General features: G+C 47.6%; 2 protein-coding genes across 3 annotated transcripts; one reads left to right on the top strand and one right to left on the bottom strand.

Annotated features, from left to right (window-relative positions):
* Positions 1-388: 388 nt before the first annotated feature.
* iftap (intraflagellar transport associated protein) lies at positions 389-10,966 on the bottom strand. Of its 2 annotated transcripts, none has more exons than XM_061222269.1 (6): positions 10,823-10,965; positions 7,499-7,635; positions 5,644-5,753; positions 3,687-3,741; positions 733-866; positions 389-504 (listed from the first exon to the last, which is right to left on the bottom strand). In XM_061222269.1, exons 1-6 carry the CDS (start codon positions 10,831-10,833, stop codon positions 415-417), a joined length of 537 nt encoding a protein of 178 aa, XP_061078253.1. In that variant the 5' UTR covers positions 10,834-10,965; the 3' UTR covers positions 389-414. The 2 variants fall into 2 exon arrangements, 1 of the variants encoding a protein (XP_061078253.1); XR_009705011.1 differs by having other exon boundaries at positions 394-504; positions 621-866; positions 10,823-10,966.
* rag2 (recombination activating gene 2) lies at positions 9,832-13,386 on the top strand. The gene is made up of 2 exons (XM_061222268.1): positions 9,832-9,946; positions 11,460-13,386. Exon 2 carries the CDS (start codon positions 11,473-11,475, stop codon positions 13,090-13,092), a length of 1,620 nt encoding a protein of 539 aa, XP_061078252.1. The 5' UTR covers positions 9,832-9,946; positions 11,460-11,472; the 3' UTR covers positions 13,093-13,386.
* Positions 13,387-16,286: the final 2,900 nt, after the last annotated feature.

Here is a 16,286-nt window from a genome sequence, read left to right on the forward strand (position 1 = left end):
CGTATTTACCCTGCGGGAAATCCAGACAGCTCTCAGCCGCCGCGTCTCCATTATCGGCGGAGAGGCGAGCGCGCCGCGTTTTCTCAACCGCCGTTCGCTCCTCTTCGCCGAGGGTGGAGGAAGCGTCTTGATGCGGGAGAGGGCGCCAGGTATGCGGACCCAAAACAAAGTGACCTTCGGTAAAGACTCGTGGCTGGATTACTTCAGCCTGACCATAGGGGTGGAATGTTCTAGTAAGCGATGATGTTTCTGAAGTGAAATGTTCTGGGGGGGAAAAAAAACCCAGAAGGTGAGTTCTTGGTCAGTGGGGAGAATGGCGCTGAAAGGGGCCCGGATGGTTTTGGCGGGCGCGGGCGCGTTGGCGTGTGGGTTCCTGGGTTTCGTGGGGGTCGGGTCGGGTCGGGTCGGGTCGGGTCACGGCACCGGGTGTTTTCGGGACAGCGCCACGTGATCGTAATCGAAGCCGGCGTCCAAGCTGAACGGGAGGACCTTGTCGGGTTCCGTCTGAGAGAAGGAGACAGAAACCCATGGCAACCGCGAGCGTCAGAACTGACTGAAGGCGTGCGACAACATACAGTTCAGGAGTTCAGGATATCAGTCGAGACACAAAATCACCGTACAATCACAGGACAAGAAGAATGAGGCAGAGCACTTGGCTGCCAGGGTGCTGATGGTGTGTGGTAGGAGGCTTCATGCACACTGCTCACTGACTGACTCACTCCGCTCCCTCACCTGGACAGCGGGGCGTGGTGACTGTGTGCGGGGCTCGAGGACAGGCCTCGTGCGGAGGTCCAGCTCGGTGCGTCGGCAGATGGAGGGCGTGTACGCAGGGGGGTCTTCTGCCACCTCCCCAGGGAGGGCAACACCTCCAGTAGAGAGGGGGGAGAGGAGAAACAACTGTGATTACGATGACCGCGAGAGAAAAACCATGAAGAACGCACCTCACAAAGCAGTTAACAAAAGCACAATAGATCACATAACGAGGGCCACTGTCCCCTGAGCACCCAGATCACATGACGAGGGCCACTGTCCCTGAGCACCATGATCACATGACGAGGGCCACTCTCCTTGAGCACCATGATCACATGACGAGGGCCACTCTCCTTGAGCACCATGATCACATGACGAGGGCCACTCTCCTTGAGCACCATGATCACATGACGAGGGGCCACTCATTTCTAAGCCTCTCTGGATGATGTGTGCAGGAGGGCCTTCTGCCTTAACAAGTTACAAGTTAGACAAAGGAACCCTGAAATTACCCATGACATCCCCTCTCATAGACACGTTGAGGCAGGAAGCCCAACCAGTGGAAATGCTCCAATCAGGCTTGTTGTCATGGCAGGGGAATATAAACTGATGGAAATTTGTCACCAGGGAGACATGAAATCTGTACTGAATCAGCAATATGCAGTACAACCACCGCACCAGCAGGGGCAGTAGAGAAATATAATCCTGCCGCACAAGGCTCAAGTGGCCAAAACCAGTCACACGACCAGGGTACTCTCAGGAAAATGGGACCAACTACAGCCACACCACAATCCCAATTCGTTTTTTTGTTTTGAGTTTTTTTTTTTTTTTTTTGCATTAAATTTGAAAAGAAGACTGAAAATGAGTGAGCGCTTAGCATGGTGCATTACGATAAAAAGAGAACATGAATAAATTAAAAAGGAGGGATCGTTAAATATTGACAGTCCCCTACCGCTTCCCCATTGACACTGCTAAGGAACCTCCATTAGCACTTGGCAGCAATAAACGCAATGGAAATCTTAATTAAACAACTAATTACTCTCTAGAAGAGGCCATTAATTAAGAGGAGAGGAGAGGAGGTGTTGGTTAAGGCTCTACAGTGGGCTGGTGGGAGTGGGGGGGGGGGGTGTAACTACATGGGAGGGTAGTGCTCAGGGGATTGCAGGTTCAAACTCCAGCCGTGAGGCGCCGAAGGAGACACAGCCCAGTCCTCCACACAGGCCTCCAGCCTGCCAGCAGCACATACACAAACTGGTCAAGGAGAGATTTCAAAACCCTCCCCCCCCTCAAGCAGAAGGCTGTTCGTGGTGGTGGGGCAGGCAGTCACGATGCAGAGCACGGTATCTTACCAGAGGGGGGTAAAAAGAACCATGATTAAAAAGATGAAAAAAGTAATTAAAAAATCCCTGACTAAGGTCCCACACGTGCACGGCATTCCTTGCCAAGCCGTCCGGGCCGAAAGCTCCTCATGCATTCCGCACGATGCCCAACATTTAAGATCAATCGATCCTGCGCTGAAAGTAATTAAGATAGTCCCTCAGTCTCCACATGCTTTCCTTCAGGTTACCCTCTGCCTCTCTTCCTCTGCGTTTCTGTTTCCCCCAGCGAGGCTGATGAGGATGAATAATCATCGATGCTAAAGAGGACCAGGGTTCAGCACACCGGCCCTTCCCAAAGTCGGCTCCGGAGAGTGGCGGCTGGCTGACTGCAGCCCAGATATTTACATGGCCTGACCAAAGCCTCGTGCTCCCTGCATACGCACGCACGCGCACGCACACGCACACGCGCACACACACACACACACACACAGACACAGACACACACAGACACACACAGACACACACAGACACACACACACACAGACACACACAGACACACACAGACACACACACACAGACACAGACACACAGAAACACACACACAGACACACACAGACACACACAGACACACACAGACACACACAGACACACACAGACACACACACACGCACACACACGCACACAGACACACACAGACACACACAGACACACACACACAGACACACACAGACACACACAGACACACACAGACACACAGACACACGCAGAGACACAGAGACACAGAGACACAGAGAGAGACACGCACACACACACAGAGACACAGAGAGACACAGAAAGACACAGAGACACCCCCCCTCCCCCCCCTAAGCAAGATGGAGGTAGCTCCAGGAGCCTATACACAGAGGTGTAATTTATTAAAGGTCATGACAATTAAGGGCGTGTTCGCTCTAATCGCAGGGCAAGCGTGTTCCGCTACGCCCTTAACGACAATGACGTGCGCATTAAAGCAGGCCACGCCCGTCACTGCCCCGGTCTCCAATGAGAGGTCACCGGCTGCATTTGCATGCAGTGAATATGCATTATGAATGGAAATATATTTAAATCAGCCGGAACGATGGCGCTAATTTCTAATAATACACACATGATATTCACGTAACCGCGTTAACTCTGAGGTGAACCCGAGATACCTTCCAACCTCGGGGAGGAAACGCTGAACACAATTTGCATCTAATATTGAAAATATATACATTAATTGCTGACGTTGTCCTTTTTAAATGCACTTATCTTTTAAGCGTTCTGAAAATCTTCGTTGCTAGCCACTTTTATTAAAGAAAGCACTCTCCGTGAAATAACATTGCAAGGTTCAATCAATAGTGCGCAGAAAAAAATAATTTTCCTATTTTTAAGATTTTTATATTATAAGATTATTTATTTTACAACATTACTGTAAAAGTATAATCTTTTTAAGTGTTTCAAAATATAGGGAATGTGGGGCAAGGCAAACCTATATTAACAGGAGATTAAAAGGATAGCATAACATGCAACTAGTGGGACAAATGCATTAAAAAGCTCTTATTGAATTGCTTTTGAAGAAAATCCCTAAAACGTAAAGGGAGGTACCTTCTGCAAGGTCATTCTGGTGTCGGCAGAAGTCTGTCAGATCAAGGTAGTCCAACTGTAAAGAAAAAAATAGATATCATATGAACATGTTCAACGATTGAGAGGTCTGCATATTTTTCTCGTTCTTGATTATTCTTTGACAATTTCATTCTTTCATTATTCTTGACTCTCACTTAAGGGGGGAAAAAAACACAGACATTAACATCAGTCACACATCCACACAACATATTTATGCTGAAATACAGCAGATGATACACACTCCAAAGTTTCTGTCTGCAATTATTCCGTTTTGGAGGATTTAGTAACATCTGTGGTCACTGGCGGTGGCACAAAAGCTCAGTCAAGACCAGCGTTGCATTCAAAACAAAACCATTACTACATCAAATTCTTATATTTCTAAGATAATCCAGCCATAGCGATGTACTTCGGAGAAAGAAGACAATGTAGAGACAAAACAAAAATGTCGCCTGACATGTATTATTGAGCAATACATCAAATGTAATTTTAAAGATGCTGTAAAGACCATTTTAGGCGCTTGCCCTTTCGCATTTGGCATGCAAGGACCGGTGCGCGTGTCATCTAATTTGGATAAATGGGGATTATGCTTCACGGGCTAGGGATTCAAACGCACCCTATCGCAACTGAGATATGAACCACACGTTATGGTAACCATGGATACTGCAAACTTATCTATGCCATACTTAACTTTCCTCTAAACATTCCAAAAACTTCCATTTTACCTTATTTAGCTTGCTCTGCACACCGTGTACATACTGCCATGGCAATATTTCCCTCACTTATGGCTGTTTTAGAGAGGGGGAAAATAGGGAATCAGAAAACCTATCGCTACGTGCAACACATTCCCTCCCGCTGTTCCCAGCCCGTTTCTGCTGAATGCTATTTTCTCATGATCACATCAGGTGCTTATATGCCCAGCCAATTCCGTCCACTGATAACCAACTTACCACGGCACGTACGCCCGGCTACTCCTCATCCAACACTCCCATTTCCCAAACACGGCTCCAAACCGCTTTCGAACACTCGGACACATTTATTAGGTTTTACATCCCCGGGGGGGGGGGGGTCTAATACAGAACAGCAAGGGCTTCAAGCACATAAAGCCAGCGATTTGAATCAGTGTTCAATGCTGCAAACGAAGCATCCTTCATCTTAAAACAGGGTTATGTTTGGATGAGCTCAGTATTTTTAAAATGGAGGACGTGATGTTCCAACGATGGAACCTGCGATGGGCGTATGATTCTGTGTAAACAGGGACTGACTCTGAAGAAAGCCGTCTTCACAATTTCAGAGGCAAATATCAATGAAGTGCCCGTTACAATGCACACTGTTCTTAGGTCTCGCCTTCAAGAATACAGATGAGAATTTTTTTTTTTTTCTTTCTTTTCTTTCTTTCTTTCCTCTCTCTGTATACACTGCACCATGTTATTTTATAAGGTGTTCATTTTATACAGCGTTTATATACACACATGCACATATATGTGTGTGTGTAAGTGCATGTGTGTATGTGTGTAAACATGCTGATAAAATGGAATCAATTATGGCCTGCATGGCCTAAAAACCATTTACTCATCTACAAACCACCTACTCATCTACAAAACACCAACTGATCTACAAACCAACTACTAATCTACAAAACACCTACACATCTACAAACAGCCCACTGACAGCCCACTGATCTACAAAACAACTACTTATGAGTTTCGTGAGGACAGGGAGCAGAAGAAAGGGGGGGAAAGGTTCAAAGGTCAGAAAGAAAGAGGGAGCGCAGAGGGAGAGGGTTGGGGGGTGGGATAGGGGGTATTAAACCTCCTGGCGGGTTCAGGGCAGGGGCGGAGCAGTTTTAAGCCACAGTCACTCAAGCTCAGAGGGAAAGAGGAGGAGATCAGTAGGCCAGGACCTCAGCCTGATCCGTGAGAAGCTCCCTGCCACACTGTACCTCTCCCATCCTCCTGCCTCTGTCCTCAGCTCCGTCCATCCCTCCATCTCTCCTCCCTCCCTCCCGCTCACGGGCGGGACGGTGTCCGGAAGAGCTGCCCGTCACGCCCCCTGTAGGTGGCAGGAGCAACGGCACAGAGGGTGAGAGGCCAAGAACGCCCGCGCACGACTTAACGGCACCCAATCGTGATTTGTTTATATGCTGTGAAAGACAACGTCGAAGCCAGAATCCGGTCTTCAACCTGACGAAGACCGGATTCTGGTCACAACGTAGTTTCATTACATTACATAACAGTTATTTAAGCTGGTGATTTTATCCAAAGTAACTAACTAACTTATTTGCGCTGGTACTAATGAGCAATTGCTTCAGGGCCTAACAGCTGTGCTGATCATACTGGGGACCCACATAACCACCAACCCTTCAAGTCCCAGTCAAGCACCTTAGCCTTAAAGGCTGCCCAGCTGTTGGTCCTCTTACATTTACATTTACATTTTAGTGATTTGGTAGACACTTTTAATCCAAAGCGACTTACAAGTGCATAGGTTCTTCCACAAGTTAAAGCAACACATCCATAACTAGTAAAATACACATGAAGTGTTGTTCTAAACATATAGTCATCATAAGTGTAATTTTTTTGGGGGGGGGGGTTAGACAAGAGGGATAGGGATATCAGAAAGGGGGCGGGGGAAATCAGGAGGGAGGACTAAGGTAGAGTTTGAAAAGGTGGGTTTTGAGTCCGCGTCGAAATAGGGGGAGGGATACTGCTGTCCTGACAGTGGTAGGCAAGTCATTCCACCACTGAGGAACCAGAACAGAAAACAGGCGTGAACGTGCAGCTTGACCGCCAGGTGCTCATAGAGAGGGAACCATAAGGCGACCAGAGCTGGCAGACCGGAGTGGTCTAGCAGGGGAGTAGGGAGTGATTAACGATTGTATGTAAGGTGGGGCAGTCCCCTTAGCAGCCTGAAATGCCAACACTAGGGCCTTGAAGCAGATGTGTGCGGCAATAGGAAGCCAACGGAGGCCAATGAGGAGTGGGGTGACATGAGCTGACCTGGGCTGACTGGTGATCAGGCGGGCTGCAGCATTCTGGACCAGCTTTTACAGCATAAGAAACCTGAGAAGTAGTGTGTGGGCATTCAACTTTTTATTGCCCGGCACCTCAGAAAACCTCTGGGATGTGCGTGGGCTGTTATAATGTGGAATTAGACGGACACAGGAAAATGCACTGTGAAAACAACCCCAGATAAACAGCACCAAAAACAACTGTAATACATCGCTAGATTCTCTTATCCAGAGCAATTTAACAATGCAACAGAGCGTTCATATAAGCAACTTACCCAGCCCCGTCCACAACCCCCTGCCCTGCCAGGTTTGGTTTCCTTTCTGATCACACACACCTATACCAGCCATTCCAATACCAGCTTCATGTTTTCATGTAGTCAAGTAGGTCGGTTTACCACTCAACCAGTCAGCATCAAGCTCTTCATTGAATCAGGTGTGCAAAAGAGGAGCAAAACAGGGGGTACTTCAGGACTGGGTCGGGAACCACCGACTGAGCCCAAATGAGCACCAGTGGCGTGGACTAGGCCAATAGCACTCCTAGATCGTAGAGCAGCACTACTCCTGCGGACCGCACTGTCTGCAGGTATTTGTTCCTACCGTGCGCAACACCACCTGACCTCACTCATTACTGTACCTGCTTGGTTCAGATAATCAGTGAAATCAGACGGTGCAGCGCACGGTAGGAGCCCTGCGGCCCACAGGACGTGGAGTTGAGTAGCGTTGCTGTAGACAGAGAACATCCTTCTCTCCTAGCTGCTGCTTTTGACGGGAGATTCCTGCCGGGTCTCACCTGTGGACAGGTGAGTGACAGAAGCCAGGAGGCGCCCATCGGTCTGCTGAGCGGAGAGGGCGGGGCTCACGGACGGGTCCAGGGGCGTGGCACCATGCCCACCCTCCACCACAGGCATTCTGGGACACCTGACCGACCTGTTCAGGAGGAACACAGGACAACCGATTGAGAGAGGAGAACAGGACAGGGAGGATGGAGACAGTGAAAAGGTTGGAGAACAAAAGAGCAGGAAAGAGGATTAGAATGAGCGCGTGACAGAGAGAAGAGAGGGAGGGAGGGAGAGAGAAAGAGATGAAAAAAAGAGGGAGAAAGGGAGGTGTGTGATGTTCCTTTATTGAAACGCAAAACTTTCCAAAATTGCCATAAAACCTATCCCCAGCCCCTAGTTACATTTACATAGACAGATCGATAGACAGAGAGAAAGAGACAGCCAGAGAAAAAGTGAGAGACGCGAGAGAGCGAGAGAGCGAGAGAGCGAGAGAGAGAGCTGAGAGAGCTGAGAGAGAGAGCTGAGAGAGAGAGCAACGGAGAGACGGAGAGAGAGAGAGAGTGCATATTCCCCTGAGAGCAGAGCGACGTGCGCGGTTGTTCACCTCCATCAGACGAGAGGTCAATCATCATAAAGCGAGACGAACGGCAGCCACTCAGGCCGGTAGTACCCCAGACCCATCGCTCAGACACTGGGCTAAAGTCACCATCAGGAGCAGGTGATTACGGCGGCATTAAAAACTCATAAACACCGCGGCAACGGCGGGCCTGTCGCTCCTTCATTCATCAAAAGCCTTCCTTCCGGGGGAAGACGGGGCAAATTGCGGGAAACATTAAGTGGAACAGAAACAGGTGCTCCCGTACTCTAATTACTCTGTTCTATCAATTATACAGCACAAAGGAGGTAAACGTCCCCCAGACCGCGCCCCTCAGGCCTGCGGGCCACCGCGGAGGAGAACAGCCGCGCAGAGCGAATCTGTTTTCGTGCTGAAACCCCGCGCCTCGCTGAGCGCGGTACACGGGATTATTCCCACAGTAAATCGTCTCAGCAGGAAAAAAATTTGTATCATTATTTTGACTCGGGGGCAAGTTCTACCGCTACACCGAAACTCTACACACCACCCCACCCCCCCCCGCCCCCTCCACCCTGCTGCTCCCCCTCCTCGTCTACCCCCCACCCCCACCCAAATTCTCTACTCCTGACTGAACTCGGCATTCCCAGTACAGTAGAGAGGTACTGGTGTGCTGCAGTTTGTGTTCATAGTTCTAATGATCTTCCAGGGAACAGCCACACACCATCCTTTCACAGGCTCACTCTGTTTTTCCATAAAAGACAGGAAGAGGGGAAAAAAAAAACACACGTGCACACACCTGCATGCATACAAACACACAAAGACATGCATGCGCACACACAAACACATGCATGCACCTGCACACAGATACGCGTAGACAAACAGGCACACAGGCATACACACATACAAATGTACAGTACACACACACACACACAGTGAAACACAATGCTAATGAGCCAGACATCTGCTTCAAAATCACACTCTTTCTCTCTCCCTTGAGGGAAAACACACAGGTCTGGGTAGCATAAAAAAAGTGACTCTTCAAACATCTTACACCTACAATCTTACAACTTCACCCTACCTCTGGCAATAGCTTAACTTCATACATGATTTATGCTCCCAATGGACTGCACTGTGAATTATTTTGACACGTTACACCAAATTAATCAGGTGTCTAAGCCTACCCTGTGTGAGTTGCATTGTTGTAGCAACACAGAGTTATTTCTGGGTAAATATCCTCCGAGATATAAGACCTTCTTGGAGTAATGCAAATGTGAAAAGTCAGGAGGAGAGGTGCCGTGGCATCACGTTGCCTCGTTTTGACTTTTCACAGATGCGCAAAAAAAGAGAGAAAACTTGATAAAAAACATTTAGGATCCTGCTAAAGAAATGTAGCCATCATAAAATAGCCGATATGGACTTCAACAACACTCTTGCATATTTAATCAATGCGTGAGAAATATTTTCTTAGCAAATATTCTTAATATTTGCCTTGAATTAGGCACAGGATAAGCCTATTTTCTGTGAAGCCTTGAAGAGCCAAATTGAATCGGCTTAATCTATGTTGTGGGCAAACTGCAGATGTAAACGCGGACATCGGTTAGGCGTATTTACTTGCAAGCATCACTGACTTCAGTCATCACAATACACCGTGTTATTGTTCAAAGAAAACAAAGCAACGTCCCTGGTACAGGGCCACCTGTTTCAGAGTGCAGTCACAGACAGTTAACCTCAACATCTGAATATGTTCACACAAGTCAGCCAAGCACCATATAGACGACTCACTAACTGACTGACTGACTTTCTACAGACACACAACTGCTTCAAATCCTATTCCTCCAAAGGGGACAAAAGACAGAACGGTCACGTCCTATATATTCTAACCAAGGTAAGACGCGAGTTTAGATGAGCCGATTGCAAGAGTAGCAATTATACAGAATTTTGGCTGAATTAAAAATTATTTTGTGTTTTGACAAGCTAGTCTCCTTATCTAGTTTTTATTTTTTTACATGTATTATTTGTGTTAATAAACGTTAACATGAATTAACCATATTCGTCTTCTTGTAAGTACTGCACTCAAAGTGTGCCTATGCCCCTTTTAGGCAATAAAAGTCAGTGTCAATGTTGACCATTTGCTTGCTGTCTGTTGAATGCATTGTATGCATAACGTTACAATTTACGTTTATATGAAGCAAGTCATATTTGTCTTGTGTTTTAGCTCACTCTTAATATCATCTGTTAACCATTTAACCAACGGTGCCATATCTTTCTATCAAACCAGTTAGACGACCAGCTACAGTGAAAGGTTACCCGACTTCAGGAGTAACTTACATTGCAGGACTTAACCTACATTGCCAAGTTAACAGAACGACAGGATAGGCAGTTAGGAATACATCAGTAACGTACTCCGCGATTATCCAAAACTGCCAGGCACAAATATGGCTAAGCATATAGCAAACGTATAAAACGCCAGTTTGCCAATAATAGTGTTTATTCGTTACTTTATTAATCTCCTTGCAATGTACTTCTTCGCCGGTAACATCATTAGCTAGGTTAGGCTAGCTAACTTACCTACAGGTACATTGGTCGTCAAACAAGTACACATTATAAAAGCTAGCTGTTTGTCTACCCAGTTGAATAACCGTATGTTTTCATTTAACACGCGATGTGATTTATACACTTTATCGTTTAAACCTCCACACAAATTACACCATATTTTAATTATTTCCCTGGATCGTAGCGTTAAGTTCTTGATTTACATTACCGTTCAAACATTCCCTCAGAATCCAAGCAACGACGCGGCCCAACAATGCACACTGGGAATTCGAGTCTTTGTGCTTTTCCATAGTTAACAATGAACGGGGGGAAAGACTACGTTCTCCAACGCGTAGAATTGCAGCTATGATCGGAGCCTCTGAAGAATCATAGTTTATTAAACAAAGGTTCCGGTGTTTGTAGTAGCACTTGTATCTACAGTACGTGTGTTGGTGCCACTGCGGCATAAATCAGAATGCGAAAATTAAATCATGAGTTATTATAATTATACAACTTTTAAAAATATCATAAATAGACAGAAATAAAATGTAGCAAGTTTACCTCGACTATTCGTGACTTAATTTGTGTTAAGCTAAGCTACAATTCAGCTAGATTCCTGCTGGGTCTCACTTGTGTTAAGTTAAGCTACAAATATAGTGACTAAAGACTTATGTCATAACATGACATTTGGATATTGTATAACTGTACAATAATTCAAGCTCATTGGTTGAAAATTGTTCTAACTGCCACAGCCAATGGCGTTTCAATGCTATTCCTCTCTTGGCCGTTAGAAGTCCGAAATGACCTATTGCACCTGTAAAAAAGCTGACGGTATTTTTCCCGATTTGGTTTTTTTTCCCGCACAGTTCTCCGGGCAGAATGTCCCTGCAGCTGGTGACGGCGGTGAACTGCGCGAGCTTGCTGCAGCCCGGCTGCTCCCTCCTGCAGCTGGACGGCTCCGTCTTCCTGTTCGGGCAGAAGGGCTGGCCCAAGCGGTCCTGCCCGACGGGCGTGTTCAGCGTGCGGCTGAAGAAGGGCCAGCTGAAGCTGAGGGCCATCTCCTTCTCCAACGACTCCTGCTACCTCCCGCCGCTGCGCGCCCCGGCCGTCACGCGCGTGGAGGCCCAGGCCGGCGGCGAGCCCGAGTGCTACCTGATCCACGGCGGCCGCACGCCGAACAACGAGCTGTCCTCCAGCCTCTACCTGCTGGGTCTGGACAGCCGCGGGTGCAACCGCAAGGTGACCCTGCGTTGCCGGGAGACGGAGCTCTCGGGGGAGGTGCCGGGCGCGCGGTACGGCCACACCGCCAGCATGGTGAGGAGCCGCGGCAAGACCGCCTGCGTCCTGTTCGGCGGCCGCTCCTACCGCCCGCCCGGCGAGAGGACCACGGAGACCTGGAACAGCGTGGTGGACTGCCTGCCCCTGGTGTACCTCGTCGACCTGGAGTTCGGCTGCTGCACCGCCCACCTGCTGCCCGAGCTCACCGACGGGCAGGCCTTCCACCTGGCCCTGGCCCGGGAGGACTGCGTGTACATCCTGGGGGGCCACACCCTGGACTCCGACTCCCGGCCCCCGCGGCTGTTCCGCCTCAAGGTGGAGCTCCTCCTGGGCAGCCCCCTGCTCTCCTGCGAGGCCCTGGACTCCGGCCTCTGCCTGACCAGCCCCATCGCCACGCCCGTCAGCTGCGGGGCGTCCGGAGGCTCCGCCCACCACGAGTACATCATCCTGGGCGGGTACCGGTCCGAGTCGGAGAAGCGGCTGGAGTGCAGCCGGGTGGTGCTGGACGACGCCGGCATCCACATCGAGCCCCAGGAGCCCCCGCCGTGGACCGGGGAGATCAGCCACAGCCGCACCTGGTTCGGCGGGAGCCTGGGCCAGGGACAGGCGCTCATCGGCGTCCCCGCTCCCCCGGACGCCCACTGCTTCTACCAGGTGAGCTTCCGGCCGGAGGGGGAGGCGGACGGCGAGGACCCCGCCGCGCAGGGCTGCAGCCAGGAGTCGACGGACTTCGAGGACTCGGCGCCTCTGGAGGACTCGGAGGAGCTCTACTTCGGGCGGGAGCCGCACGAACTGGAGGACAGCAGCGAGGGCGAGGGCGACACCTACAACGAGGAGGACGAGGAGGACGAATCCCAGGCGGGCTACTGGGCCAAGTGCTGCCCGGGCTGCCTGGTGGACCCCAACACCTGGGAGCCGTACTACTCCACCGAGCTGCACCGGCCCGCCATGATCTTCTGCTCCAAGGGCGAGGACGGCCACTGGGTGCACGCGCAGTGCATGGACATGCCCGAGGTGCTCCTCGTCAAGTTCTCCCAGAGCAGCAGCAAGTACTTCTGCCAGGACCACGGCGGCCTGCCCTGGCAGGAGGCGCAGCGGACGCCCGCCAGAGCGGCGCCGCCCCTGAAACGCACGCCCCTGAAGAAGCAGCACCGGAAGGCCCCCGTCAAGCTGAACATGACGCCGGCCAAGAAGACCTTCCTCCGGAGGCTGTTCGACTGACGCCGGACCTTGGGTTTTGCCGCGCGCTGGAGTGATATTCTCAGAGTTGATACCGCGTTTGGGTTTGTGTGGTGGTTGCGAGGGCGGTGGGGAGGGGCAGGTGCCAATAAAATACTCCATATTGTAGCATGTGAAGGATTGTATTGTGATTGCTTATTACATTTTTGACTGTTTAAGAATTGTTTTAGAATGCCAAAGTTTCATTTACATTTTGTTTTTTTGTCTGGGCTGGGCGACCTCAGTTCTCTCAGTTCTGCACCAGTTTATTGAAAATGTTTTTAATTTTATATGGAAAATTACTTGTTGAAAAAAATCAATAAAGATGGTCAAATTAATTGCATTGTTGTGTTTTTTTGTGTGTGTATGCAATTTCCTGCCTGTGTATATGTGGAGGACAGAGAGAGAGAGAGAGAGAGAGAGAGAGAGAGAGAGAGAGAGAGAGGAGAGAGGGAGAGAGAGAGAGAGAGAGAGAGAGAGAGAGAGAGAGAGAGAGAGAGAGAGAGAGAGAGAGAGAGAGAGACGTTTGTTAATGTATTGTACTATTGGGACCTAAAAGAACATATATGGAATTTTTAAAAAGATCAAATGGCAAATTCAATTCTAATCTCATAATTCCTAGGTCATTTTGTGTGGGTGCAGTCCCACAGGTAGGGATATAACCAGAGCTCTCCCGGACAAAATATGCAATATAGACGAGTACACAAAGAAGGCATGGGTTCCTAGCTATGTTGCACAGCTGCCAAAATTGTACCATAATAGAAATTGTTTCATAGTATTTCCATAACTCATACCACTTTCCCACAACCCATACATTTTTCTGATTACCTCTATAGCATTTAGCAGACACTCTTATACAAAGTGACCTGCATAGCTTTTTTTAAATGTGAACAGCTGGACATACTCTACACTGAACTAATCCAGGGTATGCAAGCATGTGATAGCAGTGTCTTACCTGGGAATCAAACCTAGAGTACAGCCTCAGAAGCAGAAGAACCACTCCCGAACAACCGTACTACACTGCCACCCTGCTGAGAATTTAAGGACCTGAATAGTGTGTACTTGTTTTTGTATGAATTTGGCTTTGTACACCTGTCTGTGGATGTCAGTTAAGTGCAAAATAAATGAAGTATTGCAGTACTCAAAGATAATTTTATTTATTGTTTCATCAAACAACAACAACACGGTGTGTTTAAAAAAAAAAAAAAGTCAAATAACATTTACCGTTATGAAAACATTTGGAAACATAAAACAGTGTTTTATCATGAAATAAAAACATTTTTATGAAGGCAGCAAATAAACCTTGGCAGCAAATAAACTGCTACGCTACAGTAAATGAATCAGATGGAATAGTGTACTTTTTTCACATGAGTCATTGTTACATACAAAATAATATTGCAGAATATTGTAAATGCATAAGTAGTGGTGTAAACTCCTCCTTTCTGGTGCAAAAATACAAAAAATAAAACCAATCATCAAAGGTTACTTCACCACAAAATTACAAAAATTGCAAAGAAAAATTGAACAGTAGAATGACGGGGTGGATTTCTCCCACACGTGACATATGGTGCCTGAGCATTAGTGTACTTAATAATGTGAGGGGAAAAATCCCAAAGAAGATGGAATGCTCAATTAATATTCATCCATGCAAAACAGCATCATCCCTTTTGCGTGTTTCAATGAATTAAATTCAACAGCAAAACATCATCAAATATTTAACACATATCAGCAATATAAACATAAAATTAGTACTGAAGAGGATATCGTATTAGGCTTGTTCCTTGTAAACAAAATGTTTTAAATGTCATTTTTTTGCCATACTCATACTTACATAATACTTACAAAAGCCCCAAGGACTATGCACTTACATCATTTGCTTGACACTGCTTGCGAAAAGTTACAGAGCTAAAAATGACACAAATCACTTGGGGAAGAAAAAGAAAAAAATCACCGCAGCCAAAATGGCAAACAGACAGCTCAGACAAACTCAGACAACGAAATCAAAAGTTGCTTCTAACATCTTCTTTTCCTCTTCCCCCTCTCTCTCTCGCTCCCTCTCTCTCTCCTTCACTTCAATTCCCCCCACAGGCCTTCCAGCCGCCAAATAAAAGGCGCGGCTTCATTCAGAATGGAAGGGGTGGGGAAAAAAATCAATTTTGCGACGGAATGAAAGTGTGAGAGAGGCAGCGGCGGATAGGAGACGTTTGCCAAACAGCGCTGACAGGAGACAGATTGTCTCCAGGCCCAAACACTGCAGACAGAGAGAGTTCATGTGCCAGTGTGTCCGTGCCAGGAAAATAAGGACAGCTGTTATTACAAATATTCCCTTTACGCAGAACCAGAGTCTCAAATTAACCCGAGAAAAAAACCCCACAAAAAAACCCTCAACTTTACATTATTGGCATTTGGCAGACGCTCTTATCCAGAGTGACGTAGAGTTGATTAGACTAAGCAGGGGACAATCCTCCCCTGGAGCAATGCAGGGTTAAGGGCCTTGCTCAAGGGCCCAACGGCTGTGTGGATCTTATTATGGCTACACCAGGATTAGAACCACTGACCTTGCGTGTCCCAGTCATTTACCTTAACCACTACACTACACGCCGCCCTACTCCTGTCAGAAAGCCTCCTTTTGTAATATTTTTGCAATAAACATATTCACATGTAAATTAATGGAACCTCTTTCACTTCAGGAATCAAGGTAGAATGGTCGTATTCTCGCTCCGCGAATACCGCGGACTATAAGGGGATTTCAAAGTCATTCTGCACCATGGGATCCCAGTCCGAGTCACTAAAGCAATCATTTTTCCTTGCGCTCATGAAACAAAGACAATTTCAGTTTCTGTAATTCCATTTCCTGACCCGGTGATAAATTAATGCAGAAGTCATAAAATGTATGCTCCTTTAACACAATTACCTGTCCCTGACTTACAATGCTTTCATCTTTTTCCATAAATAACCTTTCTGTTTAAATTCATGAATGTGTCTCAGCCCAGCAGTACAATAAACTACCCAATATTTCACCGGGAGTACAAAAATACAATTTCAGACTTTTATATGCACAAGGAATAGAATAAAGTATGGTCCGACCAGGACCATTTGAACTGGTTAATTGCAAGAATGTATTTCCTCCTTGTTTTTTCTTGAATACGTGAACTTGAGAAACTAGCAAAAGTGAAAACCACATTATTTCACTTATT

Source organism: Conger conger, chromosome 15 (genome assembly GCF_963514075.1).
Source record: "Conger conger chromosome 15, fConCon1.1, whole genome shotgun sequence".
NCBI lineage: Eukaryota > Metazoa > Chordata > Actinopteri > Anguilliformes > Congridae > Conger > Conger conger.

What these genes read in the sequence shown, in the direction of transcription:
- rag2 (XM_061222268.1), top strand. Translation starts at nt 11,473, where the DNA reads ATGTCCCTGCAGCTGGTGACGGCGGTGAACTGCGCGAGCTTGCTGCAG.
- iftap (XM_061222269.1), bottom strand. An exon ending in GAGGCAGGAGGATGGGAGAG is followed by an intron (nt 3,742 to 5,643) that starts GTACAGTGTGGC and finishes TTTTCTTTACAG; the next exon opens with TTGGACTACCTTGATCTGAC. An exon ending in CACCACGCCCCGCTGTCCAG is followed by an intron (nt 505 to 732) that starts GTGAGGGAGCGG and finishes TCCTTCTCTCAG; the next exon opens with ACGGAACCCGACAAGGTCCT.